At 40.7% G+C, this 22,604-nt stretch overlaps 1 protein-coding gene across 2 annotated transcripts in view; it reads right to left on the bottom strand.

Annotated features, from left to right (window-relative positions):
* Window positions 1-22,604, bottom strand: part of AQR (aquarius intron-binding spliceosomal factor) — a 112,909-nt gene that overhangs the window by 8,185 nt on the left and 82,120 nt on the right. For both annotated transcript variants that reach the window (XM_074955777.1, XM_074955776.1), the window contains exons 30-34: window positions 15,526-15,697; window positions 13,009-13,179; window positions 10,959-11,044; window positions 10,056-10,230; window positions 8,870-8,983 (exon numbers count right to left, since the gene is read on the bottom strand). In XM_074955777.1, coding sequence (XP_074811878.1) covers window positions 8,870-8,983; window positions 10,056-10,230; window positions 10,959-11,044; window positions 13,009-13,179; window positions 15,526-15,697 — 718 coding nt within the window. The remainder of the gene's footprint in view (window positions 1-8,869; window positions 8,984-10,055; window positions 10,231-10,958; window positions 11,045-13,008; window positions 13,180-15,525; window positions 15,698-22,604) is intronic.

The raw sequence follows: 22,604 nt of genomic DNA, 5'->3' as shown, positions 1-22,604 counted from the left end.
CTTTCCAGATTAACTAAATCTTATAAAAGAAGGGGGGAAATTCACCCCTAGTAAATTGGGGGTAGTGGAATTCACTCATACACCCAGGTAAGGATAAAAGGGGTAAAAAACCAAAGGTGACGTCATGGAGGGGTCTACTATAGACAACCTAAGTAGGAAGAAAAGGTGGATTACAGATTTTTTAAACTAACAAAATCATCCAAAACACAGGACTTGGTGGTGATGGGGGACTTCAACTACCCAGACATCTGTTGGGGAAACAACAAAGCAGAGCACAGATTATCCAGCAAGTTCTTGGAATATACTGGAGACAACTTTTTATTACAGAAGGTGGAGAAAGTGACTAGGGGAGAAGCTATTCTGGATTTGATTCTGACAAACAGGGAGGAACCGAGAATCTGAAGGTGAAAGGCAGCTCGGGTGAAAGCAATCATGTAATGACAGAGTTCATGATTCTAAGGAATGGTAGGCGGGAAAACAGTAGAATACAGAAATTGGACTTCAAGAAGGCAAATGTCAAACTCAGTGAATTGGTAGGTAAGATCCCATGGGAAGCAAGTCTAAGGGAAAGAACGGTTCAAGAGAGTTAACAGTTTTTTAGAGACATTATTAAGGGCACAAGAGTAAACTATACCAATGCATAGGAAAGATAGGAACTATGGTAGGAAGCCACCCTGCCTTAAACAGGAGATCTTAAGTGACTTGAAACTCAAAAGGGTCCTCTGCAAGAAGTGGAAACTAGGTCCAATTACAAAGGATGAATATAAAAAAACAACACAAGCATGTAGGGACAAAATTAGGAAGGCCAAGGCACAAAAATAGGTTAAACTAGCTAAGAATATAAAGGGTAACAAGAAAGCATTTTACAAATATATGAGAAGCAAGAGGATGCCCAGGGACAGGGTTAGGCCCATTACTAAATGAGAAAGGAAAGACAATGACAGAAAATGTAGTGATGGCCAAAGTCTTAAATGTATTTTTTTGCTTCAGTTTTCACCAAAAAAGTTAGCAGTAATTGGACGACTAACATAGTGAACATCATTGTAAATGGGGTAGGATCTAAGGCTAAAATAGGAAAGAACAAGTTAAGAATTACTTAGATGTCTTCTAGTCAGCAGGGCCTGATGAAATATATCCTAGAATACTTAAGGAACAGGCTGAGATTTCTGAGCCACTAAGTGACTATCTTTGAGAACTCGTAGAGGATGAGAGATACACCAGAGGACTGGAAAACGGCCAATATAGTACCTATCTATAAACAGGAGAATAAGTATTCCTGAGGGAATTGTGCACCAAACACAAACATTCTGTGCAAAATATTTTAAAATGTTGCATATTTTATTTGTCAATAAATAAATGTGGAGGCTCCAGCATGGCAGTGGGGAGCACAGCACGCTGGCTGCACAGCGGTAGGAGATCACCCTGCAGCCTCCGCCAACTCCTCCCCCATCCTCGGGACATGGACTCCACGGTGAACCTGCACCCGACCCTGACACGGCGCAAGGGCCTGGCCTGCCCCGGAAACACCCTAGGGACCTGGCGCTTCTGCACCAGGAGCACCAAGATAGCGAGCGGGAGGGACACAGTTCTGCATGTACGCCCAGCCCTGGCCCCCAATCCAAGTGTGGGGCAGGCAGGTTCAGCCCAGCTGAATCTAAGTGTGGAGTGGCTAAGTGTGGGGGGATCCAGGTGCGGGGTTAGAAGGTTCTGTGTGGGGCAACTGGAGTGTGGGTGGCTTGGTGGGAGGCATCCGGGGATGTGTGTGTGTGCGGGGGGGAGGGGGGGCAATCTGGATGCACAGGAGCTCGCTGGGGGTTTCTGGGTGCAGGATGAAAGAACTCTGCAGGGGGGTCCAAGTGAAGGTAGTTGGGACTCAGCGGGGGCATGTGGATGTGAGGGGGATGGTGCTCGGCGGGGGGTCTGGGTGCAGGGGGGTTCGGGCTCCTGCGGGTGGGGGTCTGAGTGGAGCGGCTCAGCGGGGGTCTGGATGCAGGGGGGTGGAGCTTGGCAGGGGGGTCTGGGTGCAGGGAAGGGTGGGGCTTGGCAGGGTGCAGTTTGAGTGTGGGGTTTCTGGGTGTGGGGCAGTGAGGCTCATCGGGAGGGTCTGGGTATGGGGGAGTCTGGATGCAGGGGGGTTGGGTGGACAGGGGAGCAGCTTTCCATACATACAATGGCCCCTTCCCCATTGCTCCTCAGCCACAGGAAACAGAAAATGGGGGGAGGAGAGGTGTGCGGAGCTTCCTGCAGCTGGGGGAGGTTCTGCCTTAGCCCTTGCCACTCCTTACAGGGGAAGAGCAAATCCCATTCCCCCCGCCCCCCCCAGCACAGCTGACACCAGCTGTGAAACTAGATGGAAAACCCAGGGAATCATACAACCAGTCATCTTAACTTTGGCACCCAGAAAGATAATGCAGCAAACAAGCAAACTATCAATTTGTAAGCACATAGAAGAAAATAAGGTGATAGGTAACAGTCAACATGGATTTCTCAAGAACAAATCATATCAAGCCAACCTAATATATTTCTTTTACAGGGCAACGAGCCTTGTGTATAGAGGAAAGCAGCAGATGTCATTTCTCTACTTTAGTAAGGCTTTTGTCTCACATGACTTTCTCATAAACAAACAAGATAAATATAGCCTAGAAGAACCTATTATAAGATGGGTGCACTACGGGTTGGAAAACTGTACTCAGAGAGTAGTTATCAATGGCTCTTAAATGAGCTGCAAGGACATATCAAGTGGCTCCCACAGAGATCTGTTCTGGGTCCACTTCTATTCAGTATCTTCATAAATGACTTGCATAGAGTACACTTATAAAAACTTTGCTGATGATATCAAGGAAGGAGGGGCTGCAAGCACTCTGGAGGACAAGGTTAGAATTCAAAATGATCTTGACAAACTGGAGATATGGTCTGAAATAAAGAGGATGAAATTCAACAATGACAAATGCAAAGTACCTCACTTAAGGAATAAAGAAGTGCAAAAACACAAAATGGGAAATGACTGCTTAAGAAGGAATACTGCAGAAAAGGAACTGAAAGTTATAGTGGATCAACCTAAATATGAGCCAACAATGTAATATTGTCACAAAAAAACAAAACATCATTCTGGGATGTATTAGCACATGGATCTGAAACTCAGATCACCACGAGGGCCACATAAGGACTAGTACATTGGCCCAAGGGCCGCATCACTAAAACCTTTTCATACGATACAAAAGTATAGTCAAAAACGAAAAAAAATGAAGAGTTATATAGTATGCTATTAAAAGTCAATGTATTAACTTTTTAAAAACTGTAATACGAAGAGGCGTTTTAATAAAATATAAACACCTGTAACTATTCCTTATGTGGTCAGTAACACTGATGATGATCTACACTAACAGTCTATCAACACAGCTGTAATGGTAGGAACTTTTTAAAGTAACTATTCATATAAAATACTTTGCCACTTTTAACAAACATTCTTCCCAACTACTCACAGCAAAGAATCATACATGCTGAACTTCATTCCTCAGACTGCTCGTCTAGTCCATGAGGCCCTGCCCCTACCCCGCTCCCTCCCTGCCCCTATTCCAACCCCTTCCCCAAATCCCTGCCCTGCCTCTTCTCCGCCTCCTCCCCTGAGCGCCCCTCCTGGAAAGTTCTAAGCACTGCTGAACAGCTGTTTGGTGGCAGGAAGCGCTGGGAGCTAGGCAGAGGAGCGGGGACGCAGCGCGCTCGGGGAGGGGAGCTTAGCTTAGCTGCCGATGGAATCAGCGCCTATGGCGGGCCACCAGAAATAACTCCAGGGGCCGCATACGGCCCATGTGTTTGAGACCCCTGTATTAGCAGGAGTGTTGTAAGCAAGATACACTTCCACTTTACTCAGCACTGAGGCAGCCTCAACTGGACTACTGCATCTAGTTCTGGGCACCACACTTCAGGAAAGATGTGGACAATCTGGAGAAAGTCCAGAGAAGAGCAACAAAAATTATTCAATGCCTAGAAAACTTGACCTACGAGGAAAGATTGAAAAAATTGGGTTTATTTAGTCTGCAGAAGAGAAAGCTGAGGGGGGAAGACACAATAATTCTTCAAGTAAGTAAAAGGTTGTTAAAAAGGGGAAGGTGATAAATTGTTCCCCTTAACCTCTGAGGACAGGACAAGAAGTAATGGGCTTAAATTGCAGCAAGGGAGATTTAGGTTAGACATTAGGAAAAACTTGCTAACTGTCTGGGTAGTTAAACATTGGAACAAATTACCTAGGGAAGTTGTGGAATCTCCATCATTGGAGGTTTTTTAAGAGAAAGTTAGACAAACACCTGTCAGGGATGGTCTAGATAATATGCAGTCCTGCCTCAGTGTAGTACACTGGACCAGATGATATATTAAGGTCCCTTTCAGTCCTGCATTTCTATGATTCTAAGGAACATCACTGGGCTGCGCTATGCCTTCTTCCTACTCCACTTATGGCTTGAAACAGGAAGCACAGCCCCTTCACAAACCTTCGCTCAGACATTTACAACCACTGGGTATTCTTGAGATCTGATCCAGCGCTCCTTTTCCAGGTCTGTCTTCAACAACTCTCTGTACCAGCCTATTTGTAGCTAGCACGATGCCCCTTCCAGGGAAACGCTATCGCATAGATTAAAAGGTGTGGAACGTGTTGTACAGGCTCTCTACACTTGTGTGATTTTTATCCAAAACAAAGAACTTAGAACAGTAAGTCTGAGTAGTTGATAAAGCAATCCTTAGATACCCCATATTCCATCACAGCAGTATTGTGAAGATTATTTAATATATGCATTTTTTTTTGTCCTCAGGTGGGAAGGTACTAAGTAAGTACAAAGCATTAAGAGCAGTAATATGGATAACAGCACTATGGATACCTGGCAGAGAAGACTGAAGATACAATCAGCTGAAAAAGATTGCTAGTGCTGGGCACAACTCCAGGTTGAGGAGAGATGTGAATGTATGATTCAGCTACATGATGGGCACTTTCTGGTAATACTGAGAATGGTTTTAATGAACTCAAAGTTCAGACAGCTCCAAAAGAGCATTGTTTAGTTGTGTTTGCCTAAAGGGAGTTTTCCTTCACACAATAAATTATGTATTTCATTACAGTGAAATCTTATCTACAATTAGCTGACATTGCTATTACGTGTTTATGACAACTATGATGAGATCTATGTAGCTGTTATTATGGCTAATTATGAAGGTAGAGAAATAATCTTATGAACTTAGAAGTTACCATATGGGTCTTTATAATGTATGGTGAATACCAATTATGGACATGTGAAAAAGATTAATTTCTCAAACTGAGATTCTTTTATCCTTACTAAAGATATGCTTCCTGTGATGGCAGATGTAAACTGGGACTCCTATGATGCACCTGGTCCCATTTTGCCTCCCGTGTGATTACTGACATTTCTTTTTTGTAAGAATGGATTAATATAAAATCAAAAGTAACTTCTTGTACTAAAATGGATCATGGAAAACACATTACAATGCTTTCTGATATCTGCATTTCCCCCCAGTTTTTGGCTCCATTTTTTCCTGCAGGGAGAGCATGACTCATTGTCACAGTAGGAAACAAGTAGCTGCACTGCTAGTGTGGCTATTAATGAGTTAGTTTTAGATGCTAGCAATGGTACAATAACTCCTCACTTAACGTCCTAGTTATCTTCTTGCAAAATGCAACTTTAAGCGAAACGATGTCAGGAGAATCCAATTTCCCCATAAGAATTAATGTAAACAGGGATTAGGGGGGGGTTAGGTTCCAGGAAAAAAAATTTCACCAGACAAAAGACATATACACACACGTGTGTGTGTGTATATATATATATACATACACACACACACACACAGAGATATAAAGTATAAGTTTTAAGTAATTTTAAACCATTTAATACTGTACTCACCAATGATGATTGTGAAGCTCAGTTGAGGCAGGGGCGTAGCGGGGTCAGGGGTTTGCCCACTTGCCAGCAGGACCACTGGGTGGGCGGAGCAAGCCCCCAAGCCCCAGCCCCACTTCCCGGCAGGAACACCGGGTGGGCGGAACGGAGCAAGCCCCCATGCCCTGACCCGGTCCCCAGCAAGAGCGCCGGGTGGGCGGAGCGGGGGGAGCCAAGCAGTATTATAAGGGAACATTGCAGGACTTTAAAGGAGTATGTTCTCTAATAGGTCAGCAACCTAATAGTGAAACGTTAACTGGGAGGACTTTAAGTGAGGAATTACTTTAGTTAGATGCTAGCAAAATTATGAAAGCATCTGTAAGTTCTTTTACATTCTTAGGTGCAAAGAGCTATGCAAGTGCAAAATATCATCTTTAGTGCCTGATGCCACACACAACTGTTTCTAGCATGAGCACTACTTAATGATTATTTTTATTATTTCAACTGCTGTAGGACCCTAATCAATGATCAAGACCCCACTATACAAATCACCACAAAGACTGTTCCCGTCCCAGAGAGCTCACAAACTACAATTTAGACAATAAGCAGCAGGTGAATAAACTGACAAATGAGGAAGGAAGGGATAAGAAGGGGAAAAAGAGGCAGAGACATGTGTTTGCATAAATTAGTGCCCACTGATGATTGCTGTGTTGGCTGTTAATCAATACTTGGACCCTTCTGCATAATTAACTGCTAGCAAACCCTATCCCTGACTCTTTGCATAAATGATGAACCATCTCTACCTACCATATGGAACTGCAGAACCACATCATCACCACCACATAGCAAGAGAAAGAAAGACGCACTTACATAGGTTTTGGATAGTTGTGGAGATAGCCAGACAACTGGCTGCGGCGGGAAGAGGAGTGGACTGGTCTGCCTCAGGTGAGAGTGGTGGTATTGGAAGAGAAGAACTAACTAGGGGACAAACTCCATACCACATGATGTGTATATTCTATTTTCCTTTAAAAATGAAGATTTTTATTATTGCAACTGTTTCTTTTTAAAAATATTGGTCTTCCACTGAGTTTGATGGATGAGGTAGTCACTTATTGTGGATCTTGGGATGAGACCAAAGTCCAATTTCAGACTTGCAGCCCCATCTGCAAGTGCCACAGGTGAAGACAATTGTAGATGAATGTGTGCTGCTTTTAACTTTGCAGATTACACCTCTCTCCTTGATTGCAGCAATCAGCATGCTCTTAAAATTTTTTTCGTTCTGAGGTGGCAGAGCTACTACCATTGGGCCATGTCATGACCTAAGAGTTCCCTGGTCAACATTGACAGACAGGCCTTGAGAGAGTCTTTGTAATGTTTTCTTGGTCTGCCCCTAAAATGAGTTCCAGTTTGCCATTCTCTGTAAAAGACCATCTTCAGTATTCTGTCAGCTATATGGACCACATGACTGCAGCACCTTAGCTGCGCTCTCATTATAAAAGCTTCAATGCCTATGATGTTGCAGCATTCAAGGGCTTTGGTGTTTGGAACCAAATCTTGCCATTTAATTCCCAATATCCGCTGTAGACATCATAGGTGGGATTGGTCCAAGTGTTCTATGTGGCATTGATAGTCCACATATCTCAGCCATAGAGGAATCTGGTGATGACAATTGCACAGCAAACATCAATTTTTGTTTGCAGTCTGGCACCGTGTTCATTCCAAAGATGACACTAAAGTTTACCGAAAGCATTGCTGGCTGCCCCAATGTACTTCCTAATGTTGTTGTCAAATCATTCCATTTGGTGAAGCTACACTGCCTAGGTAGCAGAATTTGTCAATGACCTTGAATGATACATCATCAATAGACACATCTGCCTTTCCTTTTGTAAAGGTGAATAATGTTGGAATCTGTAAGTTTCTGTGGCACAGTCTCCCTTTCCTAAAATCTTAAGTAGAGGCCAGTGATGTTCCTGATCAGCTCGTGGTCTCCATATTTGAAGATCTCCACAGGAATACCAGCTGGATCCACTGCTTTGCCATTTACCACCTGCTTGACAACTTTCCATACTTCACATATGTTCGGTGGAACTGAGAGTTGGTCTTGAACTGAAAGTTCTTCAAGATCATCAAGTGCTGATGCTGACTGTAGTGTATGGACAGTTCAGAACCTTATTAAAGCGTTCAGCCATCTTTTCAGAATTTGACCACAGTCCTCCTTCAGCAGAGACTCATCCGCATTCCATACAGGGGTGATACCATTACACTGTGGGCCACATGCAGTCTTCAGCTCATCAAAAAAAACCATTTGGAGTCTTTTTGGTCTGCTGGTGATTGAAGCTGTTCGGCTTTCGTTTTCCACCAGCTGTTCTTCATATGGGGAAGCTTAGCTTGCATGTTATATTTTAAACAGCTCATTAACTACACAATACATTGTTCTACACTTTCTCCCACATACCTAGCACAAATTTGTTTTTAAAAAATAACTCTTGTATGAAGAGAGGCCACTGCTGAGAAATGTTAAACTTCTTTAGTCCACCGATGGACAACTTCCAGCTGTGTTACCCCAGTAACTGCTGCATTGATACTATTGTACTTGAAGACACCCGAATAATATATCAGTGTTGGTTGTGTGTTTTTTTTTTAAAACATAAAAACAGTTCTTGCTCCTTCCTCCAAATAACTCTTGCCAGCAATAAAATTTGATTCCTTACCACCATCTTGTTTCTATCCATCGCACTCATATATTTGCTAATACAAAGGGAGTTTTGAGTGATTGTGTTGCAGGAAGCTTTTTTAATTAAAAAAAGGAATCACTTCCACCCTGCCTCACTGATCTAAAAAGCTACAGGGACTATGGAAACCAGTGTAAGATAAGAGGAGGTACATCAAATTTTAGCCTACCCATCTCAAAAGCATCCCCTGAATGGGTTATTTTCTACAGTGAATTACATTTTAGATGCATGCTTTCCAAAATTTATAAGCCTGCTTACCTGTCTGTAGTGGCGTGTACTCTGTATCATGTGCATATACATGTTGTACACAAAGTTAGCCATCTGAGGCATGTTCTTTATAACATGTACTTGGTGAGAAGGTCTTTCTCCATTCTAGGGGAAAAATAAGAACAGTTAACGTTCAGTAATACAGAAACACCGTAATGGATCTTCAGACAGGTGCTTTTCCCATGTTAGAGAAGACATGGAAAAGCACTAAAGTGAAATTAAATGTATTTTAAACAAGACTGTGTGGAGGGAAGGGGACTAGGTTCTTGTCTAGATATGCAGCTCCTATAAATGTAATGGAGGGTTATCTATCTATGCATCAAGAGAAAGATGCATCATTTGATTTGGAAAATTTGTAAAGGCATAGGCAAAAAAATTACAAAAATAGTCACCTTAGAAACACCTTTATTTTTGTACATGCACATATTGCTATAGTGGCTCAAAGTCCCATCGCTATGCAGCATCAACTGTTTCATTTAATTTACGGTAGCAATATTAACCTACAGGTTCGGAACATTAACCTCTTGATTCCAAGATACCAAAGTGGCCACTTGCAAAAGGAGGAACAAACACCATTATAATCTAGAAGCACAGACTAAAATTCCACTGTTTCATTTGTAACTTCTATCCTATCATTCCAGGAAAACACATCTATTAGATTCTAGATATCTCAATTCAATATATGTGACACAATCACACAAAAAGAATTCAAGTAAAAGACAGTGATGATTAATAGATTAAACAATACTTCTCAATATGTTGTGTCAAATGTTCAATGTATACTTCTCTTATTAAGAAGCCATGTGTTTTATTTCAGAAAATTTATATGACTCCTAGTAGTGGTTTTAGCTAGAACAAAATATATAACATACTGTACTCATTGTACTGAAGTGTTTAATGTAAAATAAAATATATCGTAGATTCACAGTGTTGCACAAGAAAGCTCAATAAGAAAACATGCACAACTGAACCAAATTATGCCTATAACTAAAATACAAACAATTCAATTAATGACAGTTGGTGCAACCTGGCAAATTCCTGGGCCATAATTATCCAAATGACATTTGTCTGTAATGAGTAAGCTTTGCAATCCTGTCTCTTTTACTATGCACCCAGTGAAGAAAGTGGACTGTAACACACTATTCTATGTAGTACAATTTAGAACAGATGTGCTTACCTGTCTGATCGTTGGAAAATACTCTGAGGGAATTATATGCAGTTGAAGGGGTCGAGCTGCGAGTTGGCTGAAAGCTGGAGTTAGCTCAAAGCAGTTCTGGAACAGGGATACTCTTGCAAAGATATAAAGCCCAAGTCGGGCTCTTGACATAGCAACCACGAGACGTCTGACATCCCTTCAGGAAACAAAACATCAAATAGATCATGGTCTTTTTACTACCTACAGTGCTTTGATTGCCACTGAAATGTCTTCATAGAACATTAATCTCACAGCCACACATAATTAAAGGGCATATACAGCATTAGGAAATCTGTAGATATAAGGGAATATCTTTCTCAGTTTTTTCAAGTTTATTCTAGTATTTACAGTAAAGGTTTACATTCGAGCTCACGTACAGTAACAAGATGTTTCTATAAAACTGTGTCCATCTTTTTCCTCCAAAGGCTCTTTTTTCCTCCACAGCTGAAGTGCAGATATTCTAAAACGTGCACATCAGAAGGGAACGTCACAAAGGCCAAACACCTCTCAGATACAAATCAAGCCCAGACAAGACCATTTTCTCAAGATTATTTCAAGCCTTTACTTGAACTAGCATTGCATTCCCTACTATTTTAATAAGGTAATATTAAGTTCACTGTACCTGCAATAATATGCACAAATTACAATATTTAGATAAAACCCAATAGCGAAGGGCAAAGTGGCTGTGAAGTGGGTACCAGACAGCTATATATGGAATTGGTTTTGAGCTTCTTTCAATAAGTCACATTAAACTTTGTTACTACAATTTATTACATAATTTGTACATGTAATATGAACAGTCCTTACCAGAAATTCTGCTCTGGTAAAATTAGGCAAAGTGAATTATGCATTTTAATGTATTTGTGAAGTTATTTTCTTACATACCTAAGATGACCAACAGCTTTGGTTCGCACTAATGAAAGGATAATATAATCATTTTGTTGACCTTGAAATCTGTCTACAGTTGTCACCTAAAAGGTAAAAAGAAAGATAAATTAAGATTAACTTATCTACTGTATCTTCCAAAAAATATTTGCATTTCCAAAGGTATTAAGAACAATTTAGAATTGTAGAAGCAAACTGGCCTCCTGCAGCAAAAAGTTTCATGCTAAATTTATGCTGAAAGTTGACATGACTGGGGAAGAGCATGCCTTATGTCTCTCTGTTATGGTTCATTTCTTACCACTTCCTGAAAAACATCAACCTTTATGGGCTGGAACTATGACAAACACCCCCCCCCCCTTTTTTTTTTTTTACTAGAAAGATTGCAGTGGCTTGAAGACTATGAAAGTATGCAAAACAAAAATCAAGGAAAGTATCAATAATATTTGTATTTAGCTCTGATTCAGAGACGAGGCGAGTACCTGCAATTTCCAAAGAAATTAAGAGGAGTTGAACATCTTTAACATTCATTGATGTCTTCTTAAATGTCGGAATACTACTTCTAAGGGGAGACCCATAAAATCAGCCTCATGAGCTTCCAGCTATCCTTGGTGGTTACTGGCAAGTGAAAACAAACCTAAGTATTTGGGGCTGAATCTATGTTCTTTTACATTTAGCCTGCTGTTAACCATTTTCCTCATATAGTTTTGACATCTGCCATTTAAAGTTCACTGTCACTCAGCTGACCAGCTAACATATCAATTCTAATTGAGCAGCAACAACTGTTAAACAATGGATCTCCGACACTCACCTCTCTATCTTACTTGTTAAGACTAAGTCAAAAGTCACCACTCCCTTGTTGGCAGCAAAACAAGCTTTCGTTTGAGGTATCAAATTACTTCTCAGCCCTATATCTACATGCTCCGTTCAACCAACTAACATTGGCGTAAGATTACCAGCAGATTTTGCTATGGCATCACTCTCTTAATACATCAAAAAGCTCATCATCGCCTAAAATCCTGCAACAGATATTCCAAGGGAAATTCAGTGCCCCCTTTGCAGAAATTAGTGTTGTGCATGCAGAATTTCCTTTTCCCCATAGAAATGGGCTGCAGTGCTGCTGGCTGCCACTAGAGGCCGCTGTGGAGGGGTGGGGAGAAGAAGGGAAGAGATGGGTGTCTGGGCTGGGGCGGCCACAGCTGGGCTCTGGTGAGGAAAGGGGGTGGGTGCCTGGGCTCCGGGGTGTACGTGTGGTATCTGGGCAAGAGGGGGCCCTGTGGCTGCGCTCTAGGAGGAAGGGGGTTTGGGTGTATTGGGTGTGGGGGCATCGTGGCTGGGCTCCGGGGAGTTGTGGGTGTCTGGTCCCCGAGCTGGGCTCTGGAGGCATGGGGAAGAGGGCAGAAAAACAGGGACTGGGTTGTCATAGGGGTTTCTTTAACTTTCTACTCCTGGGAGAATTTGTGAGTGTGTCTGTATTGTTACAGACATACTTGCTGACAGGTATTTTGAAATAAATTACCAAAATAATTGAAGCGTGTGTGATTAGTAGTGTTATTTTGACAAATAAAATTTGCAGAATTTTAAAATATTGTGAGCAGAATTTTTATTTTTTTGGCGCAGAATGCCCCTAGGAGTAAACGGACTCCTACAATTATGTTAGTATTTCTGTTAATTAGGATGTTTAACCAGATATTTCACCAAGTGGGCACCTAAACTCTGGAAAGATCTTTTGTTAGTAATTCTGGTCCTTCTGTTGTGTAACACTGCTAGCCATCTAATTTATCCTTCCTGTATAGCTTGCAACCTGGGAGCACCATATTTCATCTAGTTATACAGCCTACGCAAGAGTCCAAATAAACAAAAGTAAGCAAAAAAATTAATGTACTGTTGAGTAACATCTTGGGAACAGTGGTCTATCTACAGTATCCCAGTGAATATAACATTTGTAGTCAAAGAACTCACCACGTAGATATTGGTGAAACTATATAATTATATTGTTTTGTAATTTATAATTCTAAAAAGTCAGAGAATGATAAGTTATTTTGAAAATTACCTTGTTTGGTCGGCCTATAATTGGGTTAGTCCCACAACGCTGATTAATGATATCCCGGATCAGGTGCTTTTGTCCATTATAGGTTGTCAGAATACTTATCTTGTCGGCAGGGTAACCAAGCAGGCACATGTACATGAAGAGTGCTACAACATACTCTGCTTCACCAAGATTCTGCATTTTAAAAGGAAAATAAAATGTTAGTTGGCTCATTTGTGCCTCTGACTTTGGAAGTGAGTTGACACTACTGAGGCATCCTGGTGCATTCAGAAGACACACTGGAAAAGAAGCTAATTGTAGAAAAAAAGAGGAATGAACCACAGATAGCCTTAGGTTTCATCCATCTAATTTAGTTTTCTAAAGGGATTGCTGAAAATCCCTAAGTTACCATATTATTGTTAACTGATGTTTCTGTGGTTACAACTGCTGATGCGCTGAGCAATTAAAAATACATAAATCGAATAAAAATTCTTCTGTGACTATGGGTGTATGAACAGACGAATCAAGGAAATATTTACATGAAAAGCTTAATGCTAATAAGCTATGTGTAAATATGCTTAATCAGTCCCACCTACCAATAACTTCTTCGAAATGCTCAAATACTCTTAGTTCATTTCAATATAGGATTAAAACTGAAGTTATCAGAAGTCCTTGAATCAGGGACTGTGTCTTGCTTTGTACAGTGGGGTCCTGATCAGGACCTTTGAGTACTACAATATACAAACTAATTTTTCATTTCTTCCTCATGGGAGACAATGTGAAGTTACAACTCCTATTTATACTGCCTCAAAACCATGGAATCATAGTATACAGATACCTCTAATTACGTAAGTATCATAGTTTTGAATAACTTTTACAGCTGAGATTTTTCAAAAGTGCTTAGCAGTGATTTAACTCTGATCCTACTGAAGCCATTGGTAAAACTCCCACTGACTTAATTGGCAGCAGAACTAACCTAATGCTGAGGATGTTTGAAAATCCCACCCTCAACCATTCATCCAAAGAACATCATATTACAATTTCAAATTGTTGTATTTATATAAATACAGGCTGCAACTCGTCCCTCTTTTCCCTGTTTCATTTCTGATTTACTTGGTTAAATTTATTGCTGCAAATACTAGAACACTTTACTCATGGTCTACAAATTCTGGTCACCGTTAAGTCTATACAAAAAGACACTCTTACATTCATGAACACAAATAGCATTCTGAAAGCCATATTCATCACTGGCTATTAACAAACCTTGAATCATCAATTACACATTCCATGTGCTATAAATACGCACACAGTGTGTACAAAAACCTCACATTAAAAAAAAATATCAGAAATTACATGGAAAGGATAAAAACTACTATGATGAGAAAGCATCTACATTTTTTAGTATTATATCTTCCACAAACTACAGAACAATTAAGTTCTTATGAATAAAGAAAATGAAGGGAAGCTGGTGTTATAGCAGTGATATATTCACTATACCTGAATATTGGTTTAATTTTTAAAAAAGTAAAAGAAGACCTCAGCCATAGTCTACAAACATCTGTATACACCTTAGAAAAATTAAAAGATTCAAAAATAAAATCTTCACAGACACATATTCTTGAAAATCCTTACCTGTGTAAATTATATCCAAGACTTACACAATAGGAACCATAACATAGGAGCCTATTTTTGTACATCTGTACCACAGTTTTTAATACAAAGCTTTAGGTAAGAAAGGAACAAAGAGTTGATGGTGTGGGGCATTTGATTTTCAGTGCAATAGAGGATGCACATGTGATTAATGGGGCCAGATGAAGACTGCGCTTTACCTAAGCTGGTTGTTGGCTGCAGTATAGCATTTGACATAACTGAATTGTGAATTTCCTAGTGTTTTAATGTTTGCTTTGGTGGTGGTTATACATGAGCAGCCTGAACTGTTACACAACATTGTGCTGAAATACACATATCCATGCACACAATATACACATAGTACAGTTTGATCCTTTTGTGAAGTCTGGTTTGGGAAACCATTTTTTGGAACACTATATACAGATCAATAAAAACTGACTCTTCCAGTCTGGACGTGTATCTCAAAGCAAATCCTCCTTCTTCCAAGGACAGAGAAGCTCTGTCACATATTTTAAATGATGAAGCAGATAAACAGGATTATAATTGGCTGTAATTGGCACTGGTACAAAAAACTATTTATCTGCAACACAATATGCAGTCAACAACAAAAAAAGGTGAAATTACTTCTACTTTTGGGAGCTCGGAGAGTCAAGGAAAATCATAGTTCAGTGTAAGAGGCAAACACCACAGAATAATTATTATAATTTTATGACCTCCATAACTAGATAATCACAAGGACTGATCATTAAAAACGGATTTCCACTGTGTATGCAAAAATATAAAAAACATGTTAATGCTCTGAAAGCTTACTTAACTTCAGTTAAAGAAATCAATATTCCATCTTCATTTCTTTCCAGATTTAATAAGACATAATGCTGTATTTCTAATAGGGCACTGAATCTCTATTCTTACCTGGTAGAAATAAGGATTGGGTTCAGACTCTCCCACACCATGGAAATCTTCTACATTTATAAGCTGGAAATCATACAGAAATCCAGCGTTTGCGGTTCTGAACTCTGGCAGAAGTTGCACATGAGGCAGATTACCCAGATTCTTATAACGCCAGTTGTAGAGGTTACACAAGCTTTCAGAAAAACAAAAACAAAAACAATAAGGGGAGCTTGAACTCCTTCCTGGCACAGATGAAAAATATTTCTGAAAAGTCACATGCAAACCAGATAGATACAATCATGTTTCTGTTTTTCTCATTACTATGCCTTGCTTTTCAAAGGTTGCCTGGTATTTTTATTTTAAAGTTTTTTTGCTTCGTTTTCCACAGTAGGAAACTTGGGGTCTCACTTCTCTCTGTTTAATGGGAGGAATATGGCAAGGTATTTGGAGGATGTGAATGGTGATATCGCACATGGCTGTAGTCTGAACTACAATTCTCCCTTCCTTCAACTGAGGGAGCAGGAGATCATGGACATATCTTGCCAAGATCCTCCTGATAGAGAGTGATGTGAGGACCTGACATTCCCATTTTACAAATGGAGAATGGAGGCAGAGACACACTAATGGCAAAATTTTCAAAAGTGTTTTTAAGTCCCATTTTCAGAAGCGACAGACATTTCGGAGCCTAAGTCCCAATTAAAGTCAACAAGTCTTATGCTGTTAAGTGCAAGTAACTTATGAAAACAGGACTGAAAAAACACCTTTGAAAATTTTGCTTTAAGTAACCTCCCAGAGGTCGCACAGGAAGACTGTGGGGGAGCAGAAAATTAAACTCTGGTCTTTTGAATGCCAGGCTAATGCCCTAACCTTTGGATCATCCTTCCTTCTGAACCAACCTCTTCCAAGTGCAAAAGACTCTCTCTCTCTTACTGCAAATACTAAAGGCAGTTAGGTTCATCCATGGGGATTGAACGTGCCCAATCTACCTTTATACAGAGCCATATGAAAATACTAAATTATTAGTAGATTAAATATAATTTAATGATGATACTTGGGGGCCTTGAAAAGACCATGGTATAGGGAATTGGAAACTACCTCAGATGGGGCAGACTGAGGAGGAGAAGCCAGTCTCAGAAATGAGGTAACATATGTTCCATTCTGGATTCTGATGGCTCCCGCAGTCTGAAACAGTTGGGATGAAACTACAACGAGAAAAATTGGTAGGAAAGAAGGAAAAAGAAGAATGTTCCTCCACCTCCTCCTCTAAAATTAGTCTATTTTCGGTACACTGCTGAGAGCACCTTCCTGCCAAAGGATGTTTCTGCAAAGGAATGCAGGTCAAGCCTGTGGGGCTTTTATACGAGTGTTGAGAGATGACCAGGTGACATCTTTACAGATTTCCTTTGTGGCGGCTGATGCCCTTTCTGGCCAGGATGTTAACATGAATGTACTGAGTGGGCTCTTACCCCCTCTGGAATCAGTTTATCTGTAGCTGAATACACTGCTGATATAGAACTTGATCCACCTAGCCAGGATTGGATTAGATCAGGGGTCTTCAAACTTTTTGAATCGCACACCCCCAGGGCCAGCTCCGGGGAAGCAAAAAAAAAAAAAGCTGCCGCCGAAGAATCAGCGCTGCTGCCGCCGTGCCAGTGGCGCTCCTTCAGCGGCGCTCCTCCTGCCGTGCACCCCCACGGATGGTCTGACGCATCCCCTAGGGTGCACGCACTCCACTTTGGAGACCACTGGTTTAGATGCTTCAGACCCAGGTATGAAAATAAAAGAAAACAAAGATGTTTTCCTATATGGATAGGCTCCACTAATTTACATTTTAACATATTAAATGATTTTTCTTTTGGATATTGAGGCTTTGAGTAAAATGAATGTCTAATGGAAAGGGCACAGGAATGAGACTCAGGATCTATTCCTGGCTTTGCCAAGGGCCTGCTGGGTGATCTCGGACAAATGACTTCACCTCGATCAGTTTCTCCATCCATAAAATGCGGATAACACTGACCTCCTGCGTAAAGCGCTTTAGAGAGCTACTGATGGAAAGCACTACATAAGAGCTAGGTATTATTTTTATTAATAAGGCAGAATTATTTCCTGTCAGGTACCGAAGGAAGAAGTAATCTTGATACAAATGACTCTGGAGAACAAACAACAGTGTTGGTCCTGTGGAAGATGCAGTAAGCCTCGCGTCTTCTGAGAGCTGAGAGCCATAGAGGTTTGAATGCCTACATCATGAAAACATACAAATATTGTGTACAGATCCCAGGTAGGAAAAAATTGCCCTAATTGTTGGCTTGGGTAGTCATGCTGCACAAGGAAACCTGAATAACCATCAGGTATAGGAGACTTGAATCGGCCTGCATTAATGATGCTGTTTAATGCCGAGACATGTAATACAATAGTGGAATGTCTTGGGCCCAGGTCTAGGCCACGCTGTAAGACAGTGTTTTTCAATCATTCTTCATTTGTGGGCCTTTAAAAGAAATTTTGAATTTGAAAATCTTAGACCCCCACATGTTGAAAACCACTGCTGTAAGAAAATCCTGGCTTCAAAGAGTTGATATATTTCTGTTTTGACACCAACCAGTAAAAGGTTTTTTGTCTAGACTCTTGTAGGACAAAAGGGTGTAAAGCCTGCACAAAGGTAGCAGAATCTATTATTTGGAGGAGTATCTTGTTTTGGACTTGGTGATCAATTAACCAAGCTATCAGGTTTAGTTAATCTTGACTGAGATGTGACAGACAGAAGAGAAGATTCTGCCTGCAAGGAAGACTGAGCAGAGTAATAACTATGCATAAGACCAGAAGACCTAGGAGCAGCAGGTAAAGATGGATGAGACTGCGCCCCAAGGCGCCTAGGGTAGCCCACACAGAAAATACTAAGGTCAGGGCAGGCTGCAAAAAGGAGAGTAAATTGTACTGGTGAGTCTTAGCAGCACTGGTGAGTTTGCTGGCTTGTAAAGTTCCTGTGGAACACATCCAAAGCTTGGATGGGTCAATCAGTCTTTTGTTCAAAACTTCAGTTTGTAGAGAAGATATTCCAGAGGTAAGAAGCAAGACTGAAGGCAAAATGGAAAAGATGCAGCTGCCTTTTTATATCCTTTGCCATATGGCTTGTATATCCTCTGTCCCAAACAAAAGTTCACAGCACATGGGCATGGAAACACTCTTGGAGTCCTCTGTCCACAAGCGTGTCCCTACATGTCCTGCTGTCTCATAGGTGGAGCCACGGGCTTCTCTCAATGGGTTCATTGTACAGCTGATTGCCCTTGATGGGCCATCAAACAGGATAGATAGTGTTGATGCCAATCTGTTTGGGGGGGGTGTCACCCAGAAACACAGCATGGGTTTGAGATGCAAATATATCACACATATTTGTAATTCACGATATAAAGATAATACATATAAACCAGATCATATTTAGCAACTCATAACATTTCCACTATCTTACATGGCATATGCTGTAAGATTCACTGCAATTTTGTAATATTGGTACCAATAATATTATAAATGGTCACCCATATTCCATACAGCATCACACCTCCCTAGGCAAGACATCAGTGCCTTGATCCTGTCAAACCTTTCCTAGTTCAAGAAGGCTGGTCTTCATTTTGTCTATCTCAACTGTTAGTGGGATCATATGGTCACACAGAACCAGGTGTCTGAGAACTAGCATATCCTGCCTTTATCAGCAACAGACCTGTAATAGCAGACCAGTTCCCTGATCCTAGCTTCCCTCTGGTGGTCTTGGGCTAGGTCTTAAGCTATGGAATAAGTAGAGCCCTTCTCTGGTACCCTTGTTGCAGTTAAGAACAAAAATAACTTCTGTCCTCGTATGAGGACTCATTGCCCTTCTTGGACTTTGCTGGAGTGGAAAGCAAACACTGGTCTGTCTGTGTCCTCAATCCCATCCTACCAACTTTCTTCCCAACCAGGATTCCACCCAAGAACTTGGAGGCACAGAGGGGATTTACTTTCAATAGTTATCTACTGTTCAAAGGAAAAGCCAGAGTTGGCGTTCATTTAGTCTCATGGAACAGAGTAGGCATCTCTTTAGTATTAACCTGAATTCATCAAGGGATCAAGGCTTTTTAGCTTATTACACCAGCACACTGTGGTACTAGAGATTGCCAGTGTGGCTCTAAGGGCTGGTAATGCTTCGAAGTCCCTTCTATGGATGGCTTCTATGTTACTGTCTGAAAGATCTTTTGTGAAGAAATCCCCCTCAGCAAAAATTACTGTCTTTTGCAATGGATGCCACAGTTGCATCAACTCTTGGTAGGGTGAAGAGTGTGTGAATTTGGGTTCAAGGCTTTTTTTTGTTGAGTCTCAAAAGATGGGAGAGGATGGAATCATTTTTGCAGAGGTATCTCCAGAAGAATCCTGACTGGTTTGGGCAGGGGGATACAGCGATCCCAACAAACTGCCCTAACTTTGAGCTCTTTCCCTTTGCACAATGAGGATCTTCAAATAAATTCCACATCCTTGACTCCCAAAGCTGTCACTTCACAGATTGAGCACCTCCTAACTATGGGCTTGCACCCTTTGGTAGGCTATATTGTGATAGGGAAGAAAAGATGGAACAAAGGATTTGAAGGAGTTTGGGGGGTGGTACCAATTGAGGAGCAAAATGTTAGGGAAATATTGGTTTTCACCCCCCACCTCCAAGGGAAAAGAAAGAGGTGGGGGAAAAGGGATTTTGCCAACTGTTGCCAACAAATCATTTTAAAGGTTAGCAATCAATAAGACTGAAGTGCTGCTGTTTGTCCACCATATGCAAAGAATCTGCTAGAAGGGGAACCTCAACCCTGGAGCATCACGGAGAAGTCTGAATTGTTTCTCACATTTGCATAAAGGGAGGCCTATCCCAAACATCTCCAACAAAGGGGAAATGGTCAATATCCAGAGAGACAGAATATTTAAAATAAGTAGCTTCCCATAAAGTGTCCATTCCACCAAAAATTGGGGAGGTGAAGGGAGATGGGGTAGGATAAGTGAAAGCCTTGATCAGGAGTTGTTTGTATCAAAATGTAGGAATTCTTCAATCCTTTTCATGCAAATTTTCTGGGGAGATGCAGCGCAACAGATGGCAAAATTTAACTATCATTTAGTTGCATTAGATACTCAAACATTATAATTAAAAATGCAAATCTCCCTGAAAAATATTTGTAGTGAATATGCTCAGAAAACAGATATTGTGCAAAGCTTTTAATTTTTCAATAAATTTTTATAATGGAAAAATTAATTTTAAAAGTTTTCATTTATTATGTTCATTTTACTTCAAGCTTTTAAAAAAGACTAACTGCAGTAAGTTAGCTCATTTAAAAACTTATTTACCATTTTAAAATAGCAGGATTTTATAGTACAACATTAGAATCAATGTCTCACATGGCAGAAGTCAAAAATGCACTGATTGGTGGTCTTTTTCTTACAAAAATTTCAACAAAACGTAAACCCTTTGCATATAGTTCTTTGCCACTGTGCAATGTGGAAGACCTGAATTAGGTAGCAAACTTAAAACTGCAAGCACTCAAGCTCCAGAATCACTGTGGAAGTGCTCCTTTTAGCCGACCTGAAATCAGAACTGGTGCTAACTTTGGAGAAAGACATAGGGCAAGATCTTCAGCTGGTACAAAATGGCACAACTCCAATGGAGCCAATTTACACTAGCTTAGGATCTGGCCCAAAATGCCTGCCCTCAGGGACAGCGCTAAAATAAAATGTACTGACATCCAACAATGACAAAGAATTTGGAAAATAAAAAAAAGTCAATGAGTTGGTGTTTACAATAAAGTTTATGGATAAAGGGCAAGATATAGTCCCAGTGAAACTCAACTGACTTCAGTGGAGTTGCACTATGTATCTATTTTAGTTATATATTGAGCAGAAATCATATTATCCAGGTGCTGAAACAGAATAAAGTAGATGCTACTCCTACCTACCTAGAGTTTGGTGGCTTGTTCTTGAATTTTAATCTATCAATTTAGCTTCTGTTATTGTGGACACACAATTGTGAAAAGTGAGATTTGCAGATTTTAAAGGTGGCTACTCCAGATCACTGTTTGATCTCTTCTAACAATATGTTCCACAGACAGAGATCCAGAACTGACTACCACCTAACTCAGTTCCCTGATGAGCACAGTGAACTTGGGACAGTTGTGGCTGGAGAAGATCCAAAGGCAGCTAAGTCGCATCCTGTTAAAGGCTTTAGTGATAAGGACCAGTACTCTGAACTGGAGCTAGAAACAAATGGGTACTATTGTGATAATTGGGCCTACAAATTTACCCTAATTGTAAGTTTAACTGCAAAAAGTACATGAAAGTTCATAAACTGTCACAATGACCAAAATTTATAAGAAGGAGAGAGAAAGACTGAAATAACTTAAACAGAAAGGGTTTTACTGACACCACTCAAGGACCGTATTAAAAATATGACTGGTAAAGAAGAGGATTAGACAACTTGAAATCAATGACAGAAAATTAGTGCGTCAGAAATTAGGTTTATTGATAGACAATTTAATAAGAGGATGGACTATTTCAGCCCAACACTCCCTTTAATAAACTCAAAAGACGACGACTTTTGGAAAAAGTTAGCAGAAGAAACAGCTACACGTCAACAACCGTAGCAGTGAGCTGCCACACCCATCATCTCCTAGGACCTCAGACCTTCTTCATCCTAATCCTGAGACGTCTGAGCAGACTGAGCAGGAGGGAGCCAAATGACACCATCACCTCCCTTGGCTTTGGCTAAATCCTAACCTTCACCTGGATGTGAAACTGTGTCACACATATACCCTCCCATTTGTGTGTTGTTTTCTTTCCTAATCTTATTTCTTCTCTTTCCTATCCCTCTCCTTTTGCCTTCTGTTTAATAAGGGTCTGGCTTAGTCAGGCAGGACCGCATATTTTGCATCACTACTGTAAGTCTGTGACCAGAGAGAGGCAGCTAAAAACAATGCCCTAAACAGCCCTATGCTGGTACGAGTTTGCCAAGTCTTGGAGTGGATGATAAGACCATGTGCGGTGCCAGTGTTGGTACAACAGTGAGATTGCAAGTAAGAGTCAATACCAGAAACAGAAGCTGCATT

This window comes from Natator depressus, chromosome 6 (assembly GCF_965152275.1).
Source record: "Natator depressus isolate rNatDep1 chromosome 6, rNatDep2.hap1, whole genome shotgun sequence".
In the NCBI taxonomy this organism is placed as follows: Eukaryota; Metazoa; Chordata; order Testudines; family Cheloniidae; genus Natator; species Natator depressus.
This window is presented reverse-complemented; position numbering and strand designations above follow the sequence as displayed.